This window comes from Pocillopora damicornis, chromosome 2 (assembly GCF_964200805.1).
Source record: "Pocillopora damicornis chromosome 2, jaPocDami1.2, whole genome shotgun sequence".
Lineage (NCBI taxonomy): Eukaryota > Metazoa > Cnidaria > Anthozoa > Scleractinia > Pocilloporidae > Pocillopora > Pocillopora damicornis.
The window spans coordinates 10,839,013-10,857,403 of record NC_142671.1 but is presented as its reverse complement, the minus strand read 5'-3'; the positions used below and the strand labels follow the sequence as shown (position 1 = coordinate 10,857,403).

The following is an 18,391-nucleotide window of genomic DNA, read 5'->3' as shown; positions in this document are numbered from 1 at the left end:
TCTTTCACTCAATACTCAACGATTAAACATTGGTATTTTCAAGGTTGTTCAGTGAGAGATGAGCGTGTTTACAGTAATTGCCGCCGCTTTTTCATTCATGCATTACTAATTTGTCACATTGTTCTACTTTAGGGGCTTTATTTCCATTTAAAAGGACTCTAAAAGCTCATTTGATAATGTCTAATTCACAACAGAGCTGCGCACAATGCTCATTTTTCCATTTCGTCAACCGCTGTTCGCAGATCATTTCCAAAACCAAATTCCACGTGCTATTTAGTCATGAAAACGAAAAATATACAACTTCCGCTCTTTAAATTTGTCGAGCGACCAGTGTTCAAGGCTTCAATTCTGCTCAGTCGTAATGGGAGTGGAAGCAATCTGGTTGATAAAGCTGATTCTTATCGATAGAACCGCACTCGAATCGAAATGATTTCTATATGACGCAGCTGTGTTCCACTAAAAGTTGACTGTGGCATATGCAAATTAAAACATTCTTCATTTCCATCGTGGTTGCCACGTCTCCCGCCTTACTTTCCCGCCAAAACACGAGGGCGAGACACCTGCTGCTGGTTTATTGCGCAAGAAAGAGATTTAAGTAGGACACATTTATTAGGCTATAGTACGCAAAAATTGAACTACGATAACAAAATAAACTTGTCGACCTACCCCTTCTTTTACCTAAAGTTATGTCAGTTTTTGTTGTATTCTATTTCGAGGCACGTCATATGAAACCGAAATACCTGTCTGGCTCTGTTTCCGAGATGTAACCTCCTTACTATTCCCCATGTTGATGTTTTGATGTCTTTGTTGATATAGGATGGCGATCTAGATCTCCTATAACGGCCTAAAGCTACCATATTTGAAAACCCCGCCGGGATCAAACTTGAAAGATTGTGCCTCGTAAGTTAAAGTTTGACTTATATGAAGAGGTAGTCCATGAATTTCTCTGAAAAGAACTAAGTAACTGCCGCTCTCGATCAGTCTGACCCGTCAGATTTTGTTACTTAGTTCGAAATCAGTAAAGTGTAGAAAAATATGATGCGTTCACAAGAGCTCTTTCACTTTCTGTCGCTTTAAATATCAAGTAAATAACACGTGGGCATCATATCCGTCACACTTTCCTAGAATTTAATTTCTTGTTATATTTTCGACCAAGAGGTGATACCTGTATCTTTTAGTTTTACACATAAATATTCATATTTTGCGCAACGTGGAAATCGTCTAGTGACGTTGTACATTAGGCTTTGTTAGGATGAATTGTTTGGTTTCACCAATCGTGCTCCCTTAGAAATGGATGAAAGGTGTGTAAGTCGGGTACGGTTGCAAGGGAGGTTTAACTGAATTTGGCAGAAGAGGAGACGGTTTCTTCTTAACTGTGGCTCTCCCGCCGTTCTATGGAAAAGCGCCCGGTATGGGTCATATATTTATTGTTTCAAATTCTGAGACACTTAGCTCGCCAAACAAAGTGTACATGGGTAATTTGGTTAGAAGGTCAGGCGGCTTGAGTGATTACGTATATGTTTGGCAAAGAAATGGATATTGTGACGACTGAGTGCATTTCATTCTTAATTTGTTGGATCTCTTTTCTATATCGCTGTCGTAATCCGAAACGGCTGAGGCCTCCGAATAGGAGTGGTCTCTTAATTAAGCATAATTTGAAAGCGAAACCTCACAAGAATAGTGCATTTGGCGCGCATCTATCGAGTTTAATTTGCACCGCATGACACTCGCAGACCAATGAACTGACACGGTTCTATTCTATGTTTAAAGCTGGAGTCTCGATCTAAGATCTGAAGAAGCAAGTCATTCTGTGTTCTTCTTGGGCGGTTTCTTTGCAGACGTTTCAAGCAAGTCACGGACAATCTCTGTATCTCTCCTTCTCCTTGAGATCACACTTTGATATAATCTTAGAAAAAACACCGCCGGTATACAGAGACAAGAAGCGCAGATGAGAACCGCAATGATAAAGAGACACCAATTAGGATATTCTACACTCTTAACGTCGCCCTGAAATGAAAGAAAAATGATTTTTCATCGGTGGTTTATAAATTTTAATCCCTATGACAATACAGATAATCTCAGCAAACTATAATGCTTAATTATGCAGTCATGAAAGTCACGTTATTGTTATGATTCAGTTGACTAAAACCGATCAAACTAGAATCAAGGTCGACGAAGATGGCAGAAGCTGAGCGAGGATTTCATCTCATTTTACAGCCTAATGCCTTACCTCAACCGGGTTCGCGTGTCGATTTGCTCCGACGAGAGATTATTATGGATTAGTGAGACGTTTGTGCCTCCTACCATACAAAGCTCTTTACTACTGATTTATTATTCCACACTCAACTATGTCTCTGTGTTTTTGAATCACTCAAATTGAGTAAACAAACTTTTATTTCAGGTGACAGGCGAAGCTATTTCAACCAATTAAATGAAGACTTCGTTTCTAGTCCCCTGCTTGTTTATGACATGACTGGTTATTGAAATGCTCTGTCTAACACCCCCAACTTCCGTTTTGTATATAAATGCGAAAGGTGTTGTTCGTACCTCCTTGCTGTTCCACACCGAATATGTAATCGGTTTCAGTCCAAGGTTCAACACACTCCACACAAAGATGACAAATACTATCAAAGGGGACACAAATCTCCAGGTTATTTTCCAGTACAAGCCAGGTCGCATGCGCAGCATATACTCGATGTCGTCGTAAAACCTGTGTATCAAAGTACGAAAGAAAGCGCTGTGTTACCGGTCGTTCGTAATGTGAAGTGAAATAATGTTGGTGCAGGAGACAATTGTTCTATATAAATTGACACCACAGGTAAAGGTGTGTCTTAGAATAAAAAATGACCTTTAATCCTTCTAAATCTGCGCTAATCATGATCACTTGCGCTCAGATACAGACGATCTGCCGCGGATAATCTCGGCACGGGTGAGAAACAATTTCCTTCATGAACACCACTCATAGTTTCACACTCAAATTTACTTCCTTTGAACTCTTTTTTTACCTTTACTTGTTTGGTTGGTTGTTTTTTTGATTGGGTTAACGGAGATGGCCACACCACCATGCGGACAGAAGGACTGACAGTCAAAAGAACCCTTTTTCCACTCCCACCCCGATCAAATAGTAAGCAGTTTCAAACTCTCGATGATATACTAGGCCGATCGTTCATTAAAATTAAGGCACGATCTTTCATCCATTACCTGTTGGCGCCGTAGATCCATGAAACACCAACAAGTTCAAAGAAGCAGATGAACAGAAGCGGAAGTGTTCCTGTAAAGCTGTCAAACATCTGCAGCCAGTACTCCCCAGAGGTCTGACAGAACAGCAGTCCAACGACCAGACACACAAAACACGTCAGACCTGAAGACGAAATGAGATATTTTGTAAGATATTTTATCATCTGGAGTGTGAATATTATTCCTGTTTTCCTTCCTTTATTTTCCCTTACATATCACTTACTTAACCATTCAGCGAGAGATCATGGACAAAAGCAACATTGTTTATCAGAGCTTTTCTTTAGTTTTTGGATTTGAGTGTTGTTCCCTTGTCTTAAAGTTTCTTTTAAACAGTCGGTGTATTATAGACCGGTAAGCATCAAATCAGTGTTCACGCTTTGCTGGCCGTGGGTGTCGTATATAGAGAATAATACATGGGCGCGGGTAGATATGGAATTTCTCTTCGAGTGTTTAACTCGATAGCTCACGAGTGAGATGTCGAGTTGAGCACGAGAAGAGAAATTCCATATCTACAAGCAACCATGTATTATTTTGTTTATCATATAAACACAATAGCACTTTACTGGAAAGAAAAGCCGACTTCATTAATGAATGAAAATAAATGAATCGACAATCCTCGAATAACAATCGTAAAGTGCGTTAGCGCTAACTCTTTATAAGATGGAAAAATGCGTTTAATCATGATTACAAAAACAACAATGATCGTAATTTTCAATTTACAAAATTCTCATTTATTGACTTTGCCCTTACCGACAGAAGAAGTCTTTCAGGTAAACGGCCAAAATCGGCCAGTGAAAAATCTTCCAGTCGTCGATTTCATTCTGAGCCGAGAGAAATGCTTACACTAAAGCCACTGAATACGTAACTTTTGGTTTTTCTTTTAGTATATTGGTTTCCTCCCTCTTCTAAAAAAGTTTGAACCTCACTGTCTGTCAGCAATACGGATTTTTTAGTGTTTTAGCCGCCATAATTTGAGGAAGCTTTGAATCGTAAGGGATTTGCCGTTCATTCATCACTGAACCTGACCGAGTGGCGCCAAAGGCGATTGACGTATAAGCAGCTGATTGGCTATATCAACACACGTGAAAAAAATACGATATTTTTTCACGTGTGTTGTTACGGCTTTTCTCAGGGGCCGGAAATCCTTGTATAACACCGCAGTTTATGTGATAAAAAAAGATAATCTACAATAAAGAAATTCTGAAATTTTACGTAGCTAAAAAGTAAATGAAATTATCTTACCTGTCAGTAATTCCTTTCGCAGCGGAATCAACTTCTGGTCGTGCAGTGAATTAAGCACACCCTCCAGTATACCGAACATACTGCCGAGGCCAAGAGACAGCAACATGGAAAAGAACAGAACAGACCATAGTGGGGATAACGGAAGCTTCAGGATGGCTTCAGTGAAAGCTATGAACGTCAGGCCAGGACCTTGGAACGACTGATAAGGAAATTCATTAAAAAATGGTTTTTGCAGAGAATGATATTTCAGAAGTATCCTGATTAATTCAGTCGTAGAAGCTTGAAGCAAGAGACTCTTGATCTCAAGTGTTGTCCTTTAACGTGATTTCTATTTATCTTAGAAGGTATCGGAAAAAAATTTACTTGTCGAACTTGTACATATAATTTTATGGCTACTATTTAGCGTCTTTACCTCAGAAAGCCAATATGTTAGGTTATGGCATTTTTGCTGAATTGTTACTCCGTGCGGAAGGTTGGTGTTATTTGCACCACCGTATAGACTCAAACATTCGTCGTATGATCCATGTGCCTGCGGAATAAAGTCAAAAGACTTCTAGAGTGCTAAAAAAAAAACATTTTAAAGATATTTTCCTCGCTTTACGACTGGCGTCCTCCTAGAGAAATGACCAGTGTCTTAGAAACTAGCTTGCTTCTTTTCCTTGACGAATAAAAACGAGAGCATGGTGCAGTAAAGGGTTAACAAGATGCTAAAAAATTGGCAGGTTTGCAGTTCTTTTTTTCTTTCTTTAATCATTAGGGGTTTCAATTAAGTCCGATGATAAAAACTTTCTGGTAATGTCGCTCTCAAAAAAACGCGTAAAAAGCTAGACGATGAGTGTTTCTTTTGTATTATCGTTACGTTAAAAAAACTTAATTTAATTAAAATCTTGTAGTGATAACAACAACAATAGCAGCAAGGTAGTATCTCAATCTTAACCTGGTAGTTGAGTTAACACCCATCTCTTATTAATTAGTACAACACCCCAACGCATCTCGGTCTTTTGCTCACTTGGGTGGTAGAAATCTACTCCCCCAGGCTAAACCTCACCTTGAAGCCGAGGACGGAGAAAACTACAACGGCCGCAAAGACTGACGTGAAACTATCAGTCAAAGATATAAAAATGGCGTCTCGCCGACAGTTGTTGTGTTTTGGGTTGTAACTCGCCATCGCGATGAGGGTCCCAAAACCGACACCCGCAGAAAAAAACACTTGAGTTGCAGCCTCGAGCCATACTAAAGGGGACAGCAATCTAGAGAACTGAACATTAAGATAAAGGGAAGTTAAAGGTCGGAAAAAATCATCTCATATTTTCTTCGAGAGTTCACAATATGCGCGGTTTTTTTTAAGTACATTTACCAATTACATATTTCTACTACTTTTGTGGTTTTTGTGGGCGCCTTACGGTTTTTACTTAAAACTGTCTTCCATCCTAATAGGCCTTTTGCAGCCTTACCGCTCATTGCTTTGGCGTGAACAAAATAACCAGCGACGTAGGCTACTCTAGATAGTTGATGCCTCATTATGCAGATAATAATCAGTTCTTTGTTAGGCTTGATTTCTCCCATTTACGCGAGTTCGGTATTCGATATCCTCGAGACTCGGGCTCATTTTCTGAACAGCATTTATAATTGGGCATCGGGCCGAGTTCTTTACAGTATAAATGGAGTTTACGCAGTCCATACTGATCGGCCAGATCGGCGTAATTATTCACTGAGAGGATTTAAAAATCAATCGGAGTGGTTCTACTAGATAAAAGCTATTTCTTAATTGTATCCACTACATCGAATGTAATTGGACTACGTGGCCGATCAGTTTTAGCTCGTGAAAAATGCTCCAAGTGGAAGAGTCTGCCTGTCGTGTGTGTCCGTTGGCGATGGTTTCACTATGAAAATAAACGCTTTTCCGGTTAGTTACCTGAGGTTTGAACATGTGTATGATTCCATCTAATGATCCCTTCAGAGTAACAGCTCTTCCAAAGAAGATGGCCAGCACGATATATGGTAAGGTGGCAGTGACATACAACGCCTGTTAAAAAAAATGGGAAATTAGATAACTCTGAGAGGTTTCCACCTTTGCTTCTCTTCTGAGAGAGCCAATTTAACTGGCAAGGCCTATAAATGTTTTACCTTTCCAGCAGACTGGACACCACGGCTAACAAACAAAAACAGAACAATCCATGCCAATAATAGCACAAGGCACAGATGCCACTGAAAATCACCCATATCCTCGATGGAGGTTGTCGCACCGAGGGCTTTAGTGTACCAGAAATATTGTGTTCGACCGGCCAGTTTGCACTCCTCATTTACTGTGCAGTTCACGCCGCTGGGGCAAGTAGAGTAGGGGAGGGGGGCTTGAAACGACACAAATAGATAATAAAAACACCAGGCAATGATCATGTTGTAGTACATGGAGATCAGAAGGCATACGACTACTGAAGCAAGCCCCACACCGCCCAGGTAGGGGTGAATAGCTTTCCACACACCGATGGGACCCTGACGGAGGCTTTGGCCGATGGCAAGTTCCAGGAAGAAGAGAGGAATGCCGAGAAGGATCAGGCTGATAAAGTATGGAATAAGAAACGCACCTTTTATGGAAGGAATGAAAAATAACTATGATTAGGAAAGACATCAGTGCATATTTACATTTATTTACAGTGCATGAAACTGTTCAGAAGGAAAAAGAAAGGCTCTGAGGAAAAATGCACGTAGGCCAAAAGCGGTGGCTTTCGAGTTTCGCTCGAAGCAATGTTAACTTGAGTGAACGCGATCGCAGAACAGTCTAAGATTTTGACACTTTCAAAATGACACACCTAAAAATAGGGACAATTTTTATGATTAAATTTCATCACTTTTACGCCTAACAGCTGATTGTTTTACCGTTTTACAGCTAACGGTTATAGCCCCATCTAGTAGCGTACATTTTTATACCTTGCAAGCACAGGAATTCTTTTAAAACAAAATGTTAAGGCTATAGAGCAAAATATCAGTGGAGTAACATATTGACAAGAAGGCAAACTGTTTTCTTAGTATGGTGTTTGTTGTTTCAGATTTAACCTGTTGCTTAAATGTCCTGTTGACCTATTGTTATCAGGAGATACCTTTTCACCAGCGTGAAATTTGCATTCAACGATCCAGCCGTATAAAGGTTCATTGAATGGTCACCACAATTTCGCTAGAATAATCTGCGATACCGCTTGCTTTATTTTGATTACACTGCTTCAAAGGGAGTGCGAATTTTCATCGGTATCTCTTTGTTTTTCGAAGAGCAAGAGAGTAAATCGAATTAAAAAGATCAGACTCCTCGATATGTGCATGTGATTAAATGTTGATAGGCGCGCGAGCTTTGTTATGTATTCTTGCGCTAAAATTACTCTATTTGTCTGCGGTTATTCGACCTCATTTCCGACCTGGCGTTTTTGCGAGTCCACCAGATATTTTCAGGGAAACAATATATCGGTTTGGATAACATTATCTACGGAAACAGGGCTCGGAATAATTTATTCTTTACTAACAGTTCGCTAATTCCCAATCAATCCATTTTCAAGAGATGACCAACAGGAAAAAAGTCGAGCCATAGAGGGTTACGTACACTTCTAAACTTGAGAAAAAAAAACATTACGTGCTATCTAAGGCTATAACAGCTCTGAAAATGCGCTGATTTTATTTTAACGAGGCTGTCTTTTTTTAATGCGATTCCTTATCTCAACAGGGTGTCAGGTGCTCTCGAGTTTATTGTTCTTTCACATGTGCTCTCTTACAAGGAAATTATTTAATCCATCAGAAAAAGTGAAATACGGCCCAAGAACACAAAACAGAAATGATAAGGAAGTGAAACCAAATATTACAAAGTTTTGCGTGTTATTCCAAGCATAAATTATTGAGCTATCGATAGGGAACTATCAGAGAGTGACGATTTTCTCTCTTTCACCGCAATTTACATAATAAATTAAGAGTTTCATGACCGCAGACGTGATACCATGGCTCAATTTTAAACCCATTAGATCTCTCCCTACCTCCTCCATTTTTCTGACACAAATACGGAAATCTCCATAAATTTCCAAATCCAACCGCGAACCCGATAGTAGCGAGAATGTATTCAGCTTTGTTGCTCCAAGTCTGCCGTTTTACTATATCTACCTCCTCGCTTATGGTGTCGGTCTCGAAATCAAGCTTGCCTTCCTCCGCTTCATCGTACCCATTCTCGGGGCTGGCTGTTAGATTCAACGTTATCAGACCGTCGGCTTTTCGATCTTGTCTTGGCATTGCGATCGCAGTGCTTTGAATACGCGCCAAGGCTCAAAGACACTATTCGTCTGCTCATAAAGTGAGGGTCAATAACAAATCACGAATAAGGATAAATAAAAACCAGTTTTCTCAAAACACAATAAACGAGTTTGACCGGTTTGAATATTTTATTTCTTAGTGAACATAGAAGCGCGCTAAACGCGACTTTAGTATGGTCTATGTAGAAAAAACCGTTTAGTATCTGCGATTGTGAAATACGAGTGGGTATTATTAATTTAAAACGTTAGCAAGGAACATGTAAAAGTTCGTTCACGATCATACAATAGATACATACTCATTTGTAAATATTTCATCAGCACGGATGTTTGTTGATGACTGACAGCTCGGCACATTTGACCCGTCTCAAGAGATCTTTCAGAATTTTAACGAAACGAGGAAGTTTAGGGATAGGGTAAGGGTTATTTTAATTTAATTTATATTTTTCAAGACTTGATATGAAATAACATGACAAAACCGGTGCAAACGAACTTACAGAATGTACCGCCATGAAGAGAGTTCAGATTTTTGTGGAAGCGTCAAGACAATATGTGTTTAACTTTCTAGACAAGTTTTCTTTCAAAAAGTTTTCAAAAGTGTCAGTTTATGTAAATATAAGGCGCCTCATTGAGTCACAGATATGATTCTCTTCGACTAAACTTTATGCATGTTTTTCTCGTAGGGCTTAGAGTTAGAGTTCACCAGTCAACAAGGTTTGGCACTTGGTTATAACAGAATTTAAACTACTCGTGAGCTTATTATTTATTACAATTATACAGACTAAATAGGATTTGATCGACCTAGCATGATAACTATAATACAAATGGTTAAAAAAAAAAAACAAATACAAATGTTACTACCTGTACAGCCTCAGACAAATGGTACTAAAAAAAATGCTTTCAGATGTCAAATTAAAACTAACAGGCTTCTCGACTACCACTTTCTATTAAAAAAAAATAGTAAAATGGAAGTTGTCATTTGAAAAATGCTTTGTAACAGGGTAAGGAGGAAAAAAGTGCGTTTTAGACTCATTTCCATCCTTGTAGCGGACGTTGTATGTTCGTAGAAATGTTGTAATGTAAACTGTACCATGATATAAATTTTTCCATCTAGTTAGACTTTTCCTTGGCTTCACTTTGCGACAATTTCGAGCCAGAAGTCTACGGAATCTCGTACACGCTGTTAGCGTCAAATTAACTTTGTAATGGTAGAGATAGGAATGAATTAATTTCTGGAGATTTCTCCATTATGAGCAACAGCATCTTGACAGTAAATACCCTTGTGATCTTTTCATGAATATATCTAAGAATATTCGCCAAGTTGATGTTCCTGAAGGTTATTTGTTATCCTGTATTGATATGAAAATCGCCTTCAAGTTTAAAGGTAGAGCATTATTACTCCATTGGAAAATGGATTGATGACTGTTTGTTTTCGTTTACGAGGAAATAAAGATAGCGGCCATATTTTATTTTACACGCTAATCACGTGTGAAATTATCCGCAGTATGGATGCGCACTGCAATACTAAGTAAAAGCCTTGAATTCAAATCAATGAACGGTTCAGTTTCCACTGGTTCCGCAATCTTCCTACTACTTTACTAACATTTGCCATTGAAATGTGTTGTAAATGCTCGATCATCTCCAAGTATGTTAGTCAAACCATAACAAACAGTCAAGTGATCATGGCGTACAAACCATAACAAACAGTCAAGTGATCATGGCGTACAAACCCTAACAAACAGTCAAGTGATCATGGCGTATATCCTCTCCTCTTCGCGATAAACCGTTGGCATAAGTTTACAAGAAAGACCGCTGGTATACAAAGACAGGATGCGCAGATGAGGAAAGTAATAATAGGATAAGACCAGGATGGGTATGGAACGCTCTCCACCTCGGCCTACAACATCAAACACACAAATATACATTTTGACTAAAAAAACAACAACAACAACAACAACTGTTAAAAATTTATCCAATAAATACAGCGAAGTTCCGATTCAAAGTAATTTGCCCTTTCCATTTTCAATAATTGACGGACCTGACAGATATGAGAGGCTCTTTCTTTTGTAGACGTTTGGAAAGGGACACTTAGCACAGCCAACTGAAACCGCCACACAGATAGTGCATTGAGTTCTTCAAATGCTGAAACTCTTTGAACTTTAGCATTTGTCTAAAACTAATCGCTGCAAACAGCAAACAAATGGCCGACCATTAACGTGATTTTAGCGGAAACTTCACAGCGCAACATTCCCAAGGAAAACTTTATTAAATATCCTTAGCACCCCACAAATTCAGCACAATTACCCCCATTTCTTCTACTCCTGACCCCTGACCCCTGACCCCTGATCCCTTACCCACCGGTAACAACGCACAATTAAAGAACAATGGTAAAATCATTCAGTCACCTTATTTGGTCTCCAGACAGAGTACGCAGGTGGTTTCATTGCCAAGTTAACAATACTGCTAACAAAGATCGCCAGGACTATCACAGGAGACACAAATCTCCACATTATCGTCCAGAACCATCCGGGTCTCTCGAGGAGCATGTAAGTTAAATCGTCAGAAAATCTGGAAGAATCAAGATATGCTTCTAAGAAAATTCTTCATTGCCAAAGACATCACGAACAGATAATTTAGTGTTAACAACTGGGTTGAAAACGTAAATTAGCCACCGTAAAGGGTAAAAAAGCTGACGTTTCGAGCGTTAGCCCTTCGTCAGAGCGATTAGAGGAATTGTGGGTTGTGTGTGGATTTATATGTAGAAAGTGGAGCTACGCCATTGATGGGAATATGGTGACGGTGACATCACGAACAGAGACCGGTGGTAGATTCTCTTAGCTCTATCCGTTTCTGAGAACAAGGCACCCATGTCAAAGAACTCTCAACCACACCTCAACATCAGTAAGCATATTCTCTCAACTATTCTCTGTACATTTTTTAAGGTACCGATAAGGAGAATTTGTTTAACAGTCCAGAGGGTCTGTATTTGGCGATCATTTCATTTATTCTCGTGACCTTAAAATAAGCAGAGCGGTGATACTGTAAGGAGAAATGAAATGCTAGTCACTCATGGTAAACTTTCCAATAGGTGTCTCGTACTTCCTATCAAAGGTCGCTTTGAGTTTCTTTACGTTGCATCAAGATAACACACGAAAAGTTTTCTGAAAGTGACAAGATTTTCTCTTCAATCGCATCATGTGTTACCTGATTAATGCGGTGATGTTACAACGTGAAATCACAAAAAATACACCAACAAACAAACAAACAGAGCTTCCTTATATGAAGACACGCCCACTCGTGATGATCTCGAGCTTATGGTTTATATCTTATCAGTCGATCTAGCTCCAGTCCTCACCTCTTGGTTCCATACACCCATGCTACTCCGATAAGTTCGAAGAAGCAGATGAAGAGAAGTGGTAGTGTTCCTGTAAAGCTGTCAAATAGCTGCAACCAGTACTCCCCAGAGGTCTGGCAGAACAGCAGTCCAACGATGAGACAAAAGAGGCACGTAAGACCTGGGAAGGATTAAACAATATGCTAGCTTAGTATCTGACTTGTTAGCGAAGGAGAGAGTAGAAAGGCTGGAGGGGGATCATGAAGTAAAGTCCCTTGTTACCCTTTCATCCTCGTCTTTCAATCAGCTGCCTTACTTTTGGGGATTCTTTGTTCGCACCACTACACTTACTACACAGATAACCAGGTACTTTTACGTCAAATCAAGACTGTTAAATCAAAGAAAATTAAAAATGTGACCGAAGCCGAGTGCATGACGCAGAAGTAAACAAGGTAATTTCCAATTGTGATTCGATATCTTGCAAGGAGGTTTCGTCGCAGCTAACGTGCGATTTTCCCACAGAACCCAGCGGTGTCACATTTAAGAAACTAACTCGTGATATAACATTTTTTACGCCCAAGAAATTTGCCTTCATAATAAAGGAAACTGCAAAATGCTATTGAGACAAGATAGAAAAAATAAAAAACAAATTGACGGCAAACCAAGAAGGAACTAGAATTCATTCAACTCAACAGAAACTGACCTGTCATTATTTCCTTGCGCAAGGGCACTATCTTCTGTTTGTGTAACGGGTTGAGTACACCCTCCAGTATACCGAACATGCTACCAAGACCGAGAGACAGAAACATGGCGAAGAACAGAACAGACCATAGTGGTGAAGCCGGCATTAAAAGGATTGCTTCAGTAAAGGCAATGAAAGTGAGGCCAGGACCTTGAAATTTCTGAAGAAAAAAGATGCGATAGTCGTTTTGCTATTGATCATGATCATTTAACAGAATTTCTTTCGATTATATTAATATATTCAAGTGAAAAGAGAAAACATGGAGTTTTCTTGTATTATGGAAAAACCACAGGCGCGATTCTTTTGATACAATTCCAATTCTTTTGACTTTCTGTCTCTCTCCCCCTCTCTCTCCCCCTCTCTCTCTTTCCCTCCCCTCCCCCCCCCCTCTCTCTCTCTCTCTCTCTCTCTACAGTCATTCGTTCGTCAGTAGGTTTATTTGTCCGTTTGCCTGCCGGTCTGTCTGTTAGTTTATCCATCTTTATCCTTTTGCGGTTTCTGCAATTTACAGTGCGCAAATGTTTTAACCCGTCCACAGGTGCATGTTCTATATTTGTCTGTAAGATTGTCAGTCTGCGTGAGTAATACATGAATTTTGATGAACTATGTGCCATGATTTACCTTAGATAGCCAGTGCTCCAGATTATGACATTGCTTTTTAAGCGTCACTCCAGCGGGCAGTTTAGTATTATTGACTTCACCATAAAATGCTAAACACTGAGTGTAGGAATCATGTGCCTTTAAACGTAAGAAAGATGAAAGTCAAGTCATATTCGATGGGTAATTGAATTTTAGTTAAGCCTTAAAATAGGCTCTATCAATGTAATCAAACATGATACCCTTTAAAATATCAGAAGGTATTCCAAGTAATCTTTGTTATTATGAGACAGAGAGGGCAAGATGACTTATCATAGGGCAATTGAGTGCACCTGAACTGAGATGTGATTCTCAAGATCACTGTTACTCAATAAGTTGTGGTAAAATTCTCATCTTTCCAATGGTCAATTAGTCAATTATTCTGAGTAGTAATCTATGAGGGAGTGATTTCTGCTGATACTCATTTCATAGTTGTTTGAGTGTATACAACATATTAAAGTCGCTCTCAAGAACTGACCAGAAAGAGATGTAATGTATTCAGCTCTTGAATGACGATGATGGTGGTGATATTGTCATTCTGTGAATTAGCAAACTCACATCCCAAAGTTGTAATCTACTTGAATTGCGATACCTTGATTAAAATGATTGTGGCAAACTGTCGAGGTCCAATGGATTTAAAACAGCTATTTATGATCTGCTCACGTGATTGTTTACTTTTTCACGTTTTTTTTTAAATAAGATCTAACGCCATTATCAGTGTCCTCTTAGCACGATGGTATTTCTCATTTTATAGAAGCAACATAAAAATGTCTTAATCATATCTTCGCTTAATCACCACAAACAAATTGAATCACAAAAATTAACTTTCATGCATTACAATCTCTACCTCTTAATAAGTGCTGTTTTTTCGTCATTTATTCTGCACTTATATTGTACTTCCGTAACTACTCACCTTAAAACCAAGGACAGAGAACACCACCAGAGCTGCAAAGATAGCCGTGAAACTGTCAGCTAACGATATAAAGATGGCGTCTCTTTTGCAGTTGTTATGCTTTGTGTTGTAACTTGCCATCGCAATGAAAGTACCAAAACCAACACCGATGGAAAAGAATACTTGAGTAACGGCTTCTAACCAAACCAGAGGACTGGTTAGCTTGGAAAACTGAAAGAAACGTTAATATTAGCGATTTTTTGCTCTAAACTTTGCCCACATTTTAACCCTTAATGAGGGTGAATGATATGAGGAGGTAAATCGAAGCTTTTTTACGAGTAAAATCAAACTCTAATTTTCAAGCACGTCATTTGCAATCCGTCTTGATATGAGACATTCTAAACCATATTTGTATCTTGTTGCTGTATTCTCCAGCCCGTTTTTGTTTACACTATCAATTTAAGAAGTACCCTTTTTAACGCTTTAAGCTGATTCAAGATCTGACAATCGGATTCATAGTCCTTCAAAACACTGGTTTGTTTTCGTCGTTTCTAGCCTGTTCGTCTAGCACTATAATCATGATCTTTCCTTTTACCTAAGAAAAACATGAGCTCATAGTTATCTTTCCATTTAATTGCAACAATGATTTGACTTAAACATCAGTCAGGAAGAAACCTCTAAACACATAAGTCCAAGAAAGAATTCAGTAATATAATCTTCTGATTACCTGAGGTTTGAACATGTGTTTGATTCCGTCTACCGATCCCTCCAATGTGACAGCTCTTACAAGGAATATGGTCAGAACAATATATGGAAGTGTAGCAGTGACATAAACCGCCTATTAATAAATAAAAGCGTTTAATAATCAAAATAAATGCCTAAACTTTGGGAAGAGCCTAAACTAATTACTAAAAAGTTGTTATGAGCGAATGAGGTGACTTTATTTAAGGAATTACAAGGCTCTACCTTTCCAGCTGACTGGACTCCTCGATTGATAATGATCAGCAGAACAATCCATGCTAAACTAAGCACAAGACACAGATGCCACTGAAAATCACCCATATCCTCAATGGAAGTTGTTGCCCCGAGTGTCTTAGTATACCAGTAGTACTGCGTCCGCCCAGCCAGTTTACACTCTTCGTTTACGGTGCAATTCGGGCCAGCGGGACAAAAAGAATAAGGCAGAGGGTCTTGAAACGACGCGAACAAATAATAAAAACACCACCCGATTATCACGTTATAATACATGGAGATCAGAACGCACACGACCGCTGAAGCAAGCCCCACACCACTCAAGTAGGGGTGAATAGCTTTCCACACACCGATGGGACCCTGGCGGAGGCTTTGGCCGATGGCGAGCTCCAGAAACAGAAGGGGTATGCCAAGCAGGATCACACTGATAAAATATGGAATGAGAAATGCACCTGAAGAAGAGGAAGAAAAACATTTTTGTTTGATATGGTTTTCTTTCTCGTTCCGCTGTGATTGGAGGAACCACGTTACAGTAGTGGGACTGGAGTCCGACATTGTATTTAATCCGAGACGATGTAAAGGTTGCTCTATTTTTGCGATTTGGTGAGGTGGCCTAATAGTCAGTGCACTGGACTCCAGGTTTTGAGGTCTGGGTTCGAGACCAGGCCAGGTCAATGTCTTGTGTTCTTGGGCGAGACACTTTCTCTCATCGTGCTTCTCTACACCCAGGAGTATTAATGGGTACCGGTGAATTGTCTGGGAGGCCTCACAAAGTACAAAAATGCTCAAAATGCTGGGGGAGGGGGACCTTGTGATGGACTAGCATCCCATGGGGGGGGGGGGAGTAATACTCCTTGTCGCTTAATTCTACATGCAACCGGCAGGTTTGAGCTATATATTAGTAGTTTAGTTAAGCGCTTTGAAACCAGCCTCGTATTCCCTGTGAGACTGAAATCTAGTTATAAATCTGGGTAGTAGGGGGGGGGGGGGGTGGGAGGATAGGGAAGCCCTTAAGGGAGAAAGAGAAACTGGTCGGCCACGAGGTTTCAAATACCTCATTTGACTAACATTTGTGGAGTCTCTTCTCTTATTATTCTGGAATAAAAACGTTGCATCCCTACCTGATTAAGAAAATCTGTATAAAAGCGATTAGAATGAAGAGTTTAGTTTCGCAAATGCATTTTTGTACCAGAAAAGTTTAATAAAACGTCAGCTTACCAAGATTGCAGTGTGAGGAAAAAGTGTTTTAAAAAATATTGCGCCACTAAATCAGTCAACCATAAGGTGCGTGTGAAAGAAACCCAAGTCATGACCTAGACTCGTGCGTGGCGCCTTCACGGATAACTGCTTCAATTGTTGTTTTTGGTCGCATAAGTGAAACTAAGTGTGGTAATTGCCCTGTTTATTATTCATGTCGGAAACCGGTATAACTCCTTTTTTGTCTAACTTGCGTGATCCACTTGAAATTCACAGTGCAGGTGAAAAACAAATCTTAAACGCGGATGCAAAGAAAACATCAGGCTTCTACTGCTCAAACTTTTCCCCTCTCCGCCGCCGGCGTGCATTTTCGCTGTTAGAGGTATCTATAGTCTTAAAAATTGAAAAAAAAAAATAGCGATTCTTCGCATGGACGGAAGATCGATTTCAAAATGGTATTATGAGACGATAGATGGCAGATGCGATCTTTGATAATCCTCTAATTTCACCGTGTTATCAGATGCCATGGAACCCTGGGTGGCAAAACACTAATGCGAAACTGAGATTGCATTGTTTTACGGTAAAAATCGAAAATGCACGCCATCAGGCTGTGTTAACAATGCTTGTTCCGTTTCCTCAATTACAAATCCTACGAATTCGTTCCATTATAACATATCATCATAGTCTCACAGAGATCCTGGTGAGATTATTGGATCTATAGCATTAATTTTTTGCTTCTGGATCTGCTCCAGTTTTAAGTCTCATCTTTTGCTTTCTAAGCGATCTATGCAAATTAAATGCGGTATTTCCTAAAATACGTAAACATGCCGCTTTGCGAGCCATCAACTCGACGTGACACTCTTTTCGACCTGGCTGCAGTATTACTGCCACTTTTAGTCGCCGAGATCACAAAATTTCAAACAATCTTTTGAATTTCTTGCAACCAATGACAATACTCTGCCACAGCGAGAGCGACGTCAAGTTTTATTAACTGCATACATAAAATAATCTCTTTTTGATTTACTCCTAGATGCACTCAATGCATGACTTCGACAAACTTACCGCCTCCATTTTTTTGGCACAAGTAAGGGAATCTCCAAACATTTCCAAATCCAACCGAAAAACCTAACATTGCCAGCACAGACTGAGCCTTGTTTCCCCAGGTTTTGTACTCAGCGTCGTCATCATTGTTTGCATCACCTCCGGAAGAGTTGAATTTGTCTTTTGGCTCCTCGTCGTCGATGTCCAGCTCGGTTAACGGCAAAGCTACGTGATTTTCGTCGCGTTCTCCTTGAAACATTGTTTGAGCGGAAGAATGAACGAATTGGAGTGAGAACAGCGCTTGTTGTCAGTAGTATCGAACAGGTTCGAAACTTGAAAAACCTCTTTGAAAACTGGTTTGTCAAGTTGTAACGGAACTTTGAATTGATTCCAATTCACGCATGAGTAACCTACCCACGATGATTTAACAAATAGAGAAGCCTTGACTGTGCTCTGTTCTGTTATAAAGCACGCAGGAAGCGGCTAGAGCACGAAAGAAGTGTAGTGAGAAACACGAGACGTAAACCTTTAACCCGGAATGTCTATTTTGTTTTTCCTTTGAGGATTTTCGTATCTGCTCACGTTTTAATAACGTAAATCATGGCGCCTGGTATGTTTACAAACGTTTGTTTGGTTCTTCTGTTGCTACTTACCGGCTCGCTTGTTTCGAAATTTCACTTTCAATGATCAGAAAAAAGCTAAAAAGAAGTCCCGAAAAGGTCGAACATGTTACAATTTGGCAGATGGCGTGACAGCTTTAGCTCAGCTCTATGCTCTATACTCTCATAGAGCACGCTCTTTCAGCCAATGAATGACAG

General features: G+C 39.7%; 2 protein-coding genes and 1 long non-coding RNA gene across 3 annotated transcripts; 1 reads left to right on the top strand and 2 right to left on the bottom strand.

The window, feature by feature from the left end:
- Positions 1-773: 773 nt before the first annotated feature.
- LOC149049867 (uncharacterized) lies at positions 774-5,387 on the top strand. Its single transcript, XR_016183423.1, has 2 exons — positions 774-900; positions 4,502-5,387. It is a non-coding gene; the product is annotated as an uncharacterized LOC149049867 (long non-coding RNA).
- Positions 1,110-8,903, bottom strand: LOC113670861 (sodium-dependent neutral amino acid transporter B(0)AT1). The gene is made up of 9 exons (XM_027187058.2): positions 8,493-8,903; positions 6,607-7,064; positions 6,395-6,505; positions 5,528-5,737; positions 4,892-5,008; positions 4,480-4,678; positions 3,202-3,361; positions 2,548-2,710; positions 1,110-2,007 (listed from the first exon to the last, which is right to left on the bottom strand). Exons 1-9 carry the CDS (start codon positions 8,740-8,742, stop codon positions 1,804-1,806), a joined length of 1,872 nt encoding a protein of 623 aa, XP_027042859.2. The 5' UTR covers positions 8,743-8,903; the 3' UTR covers positions 1,110-1,803.
- On the bottom strand, positions 8,873-18,047 carry LOC113670862 (sodium-dependent neutral amino acid transporter B(0)AT1). Its single transcript, XM_027187059.2, has 9 exons — positions 17,595-18,047; positions 15,330-15,787; positions 15,091-15,201; positions 14,385-14,594; positions 13,457-13,573; positions 12,797-12,995; positions 12,115-12,274; positions 11,165-11,327; positions 8,873-10,656 (listed from the first exon to the last, which is right to left on the bottom strand). The coding sequence occupies exons 1-9, from the start codon at positions 17,830-17,832 to the stop codon at positions 10,510-10,512; spliced, it is 1,803 nt and encodes a 600-aa protein (XP_027042860.2). The 5' UTR covers positions 17,833-18,047; the 3' UTR covers positions 8,873-10,509.
- Positions 18,048-18,391: the final 344 nt, after the last annotated feature.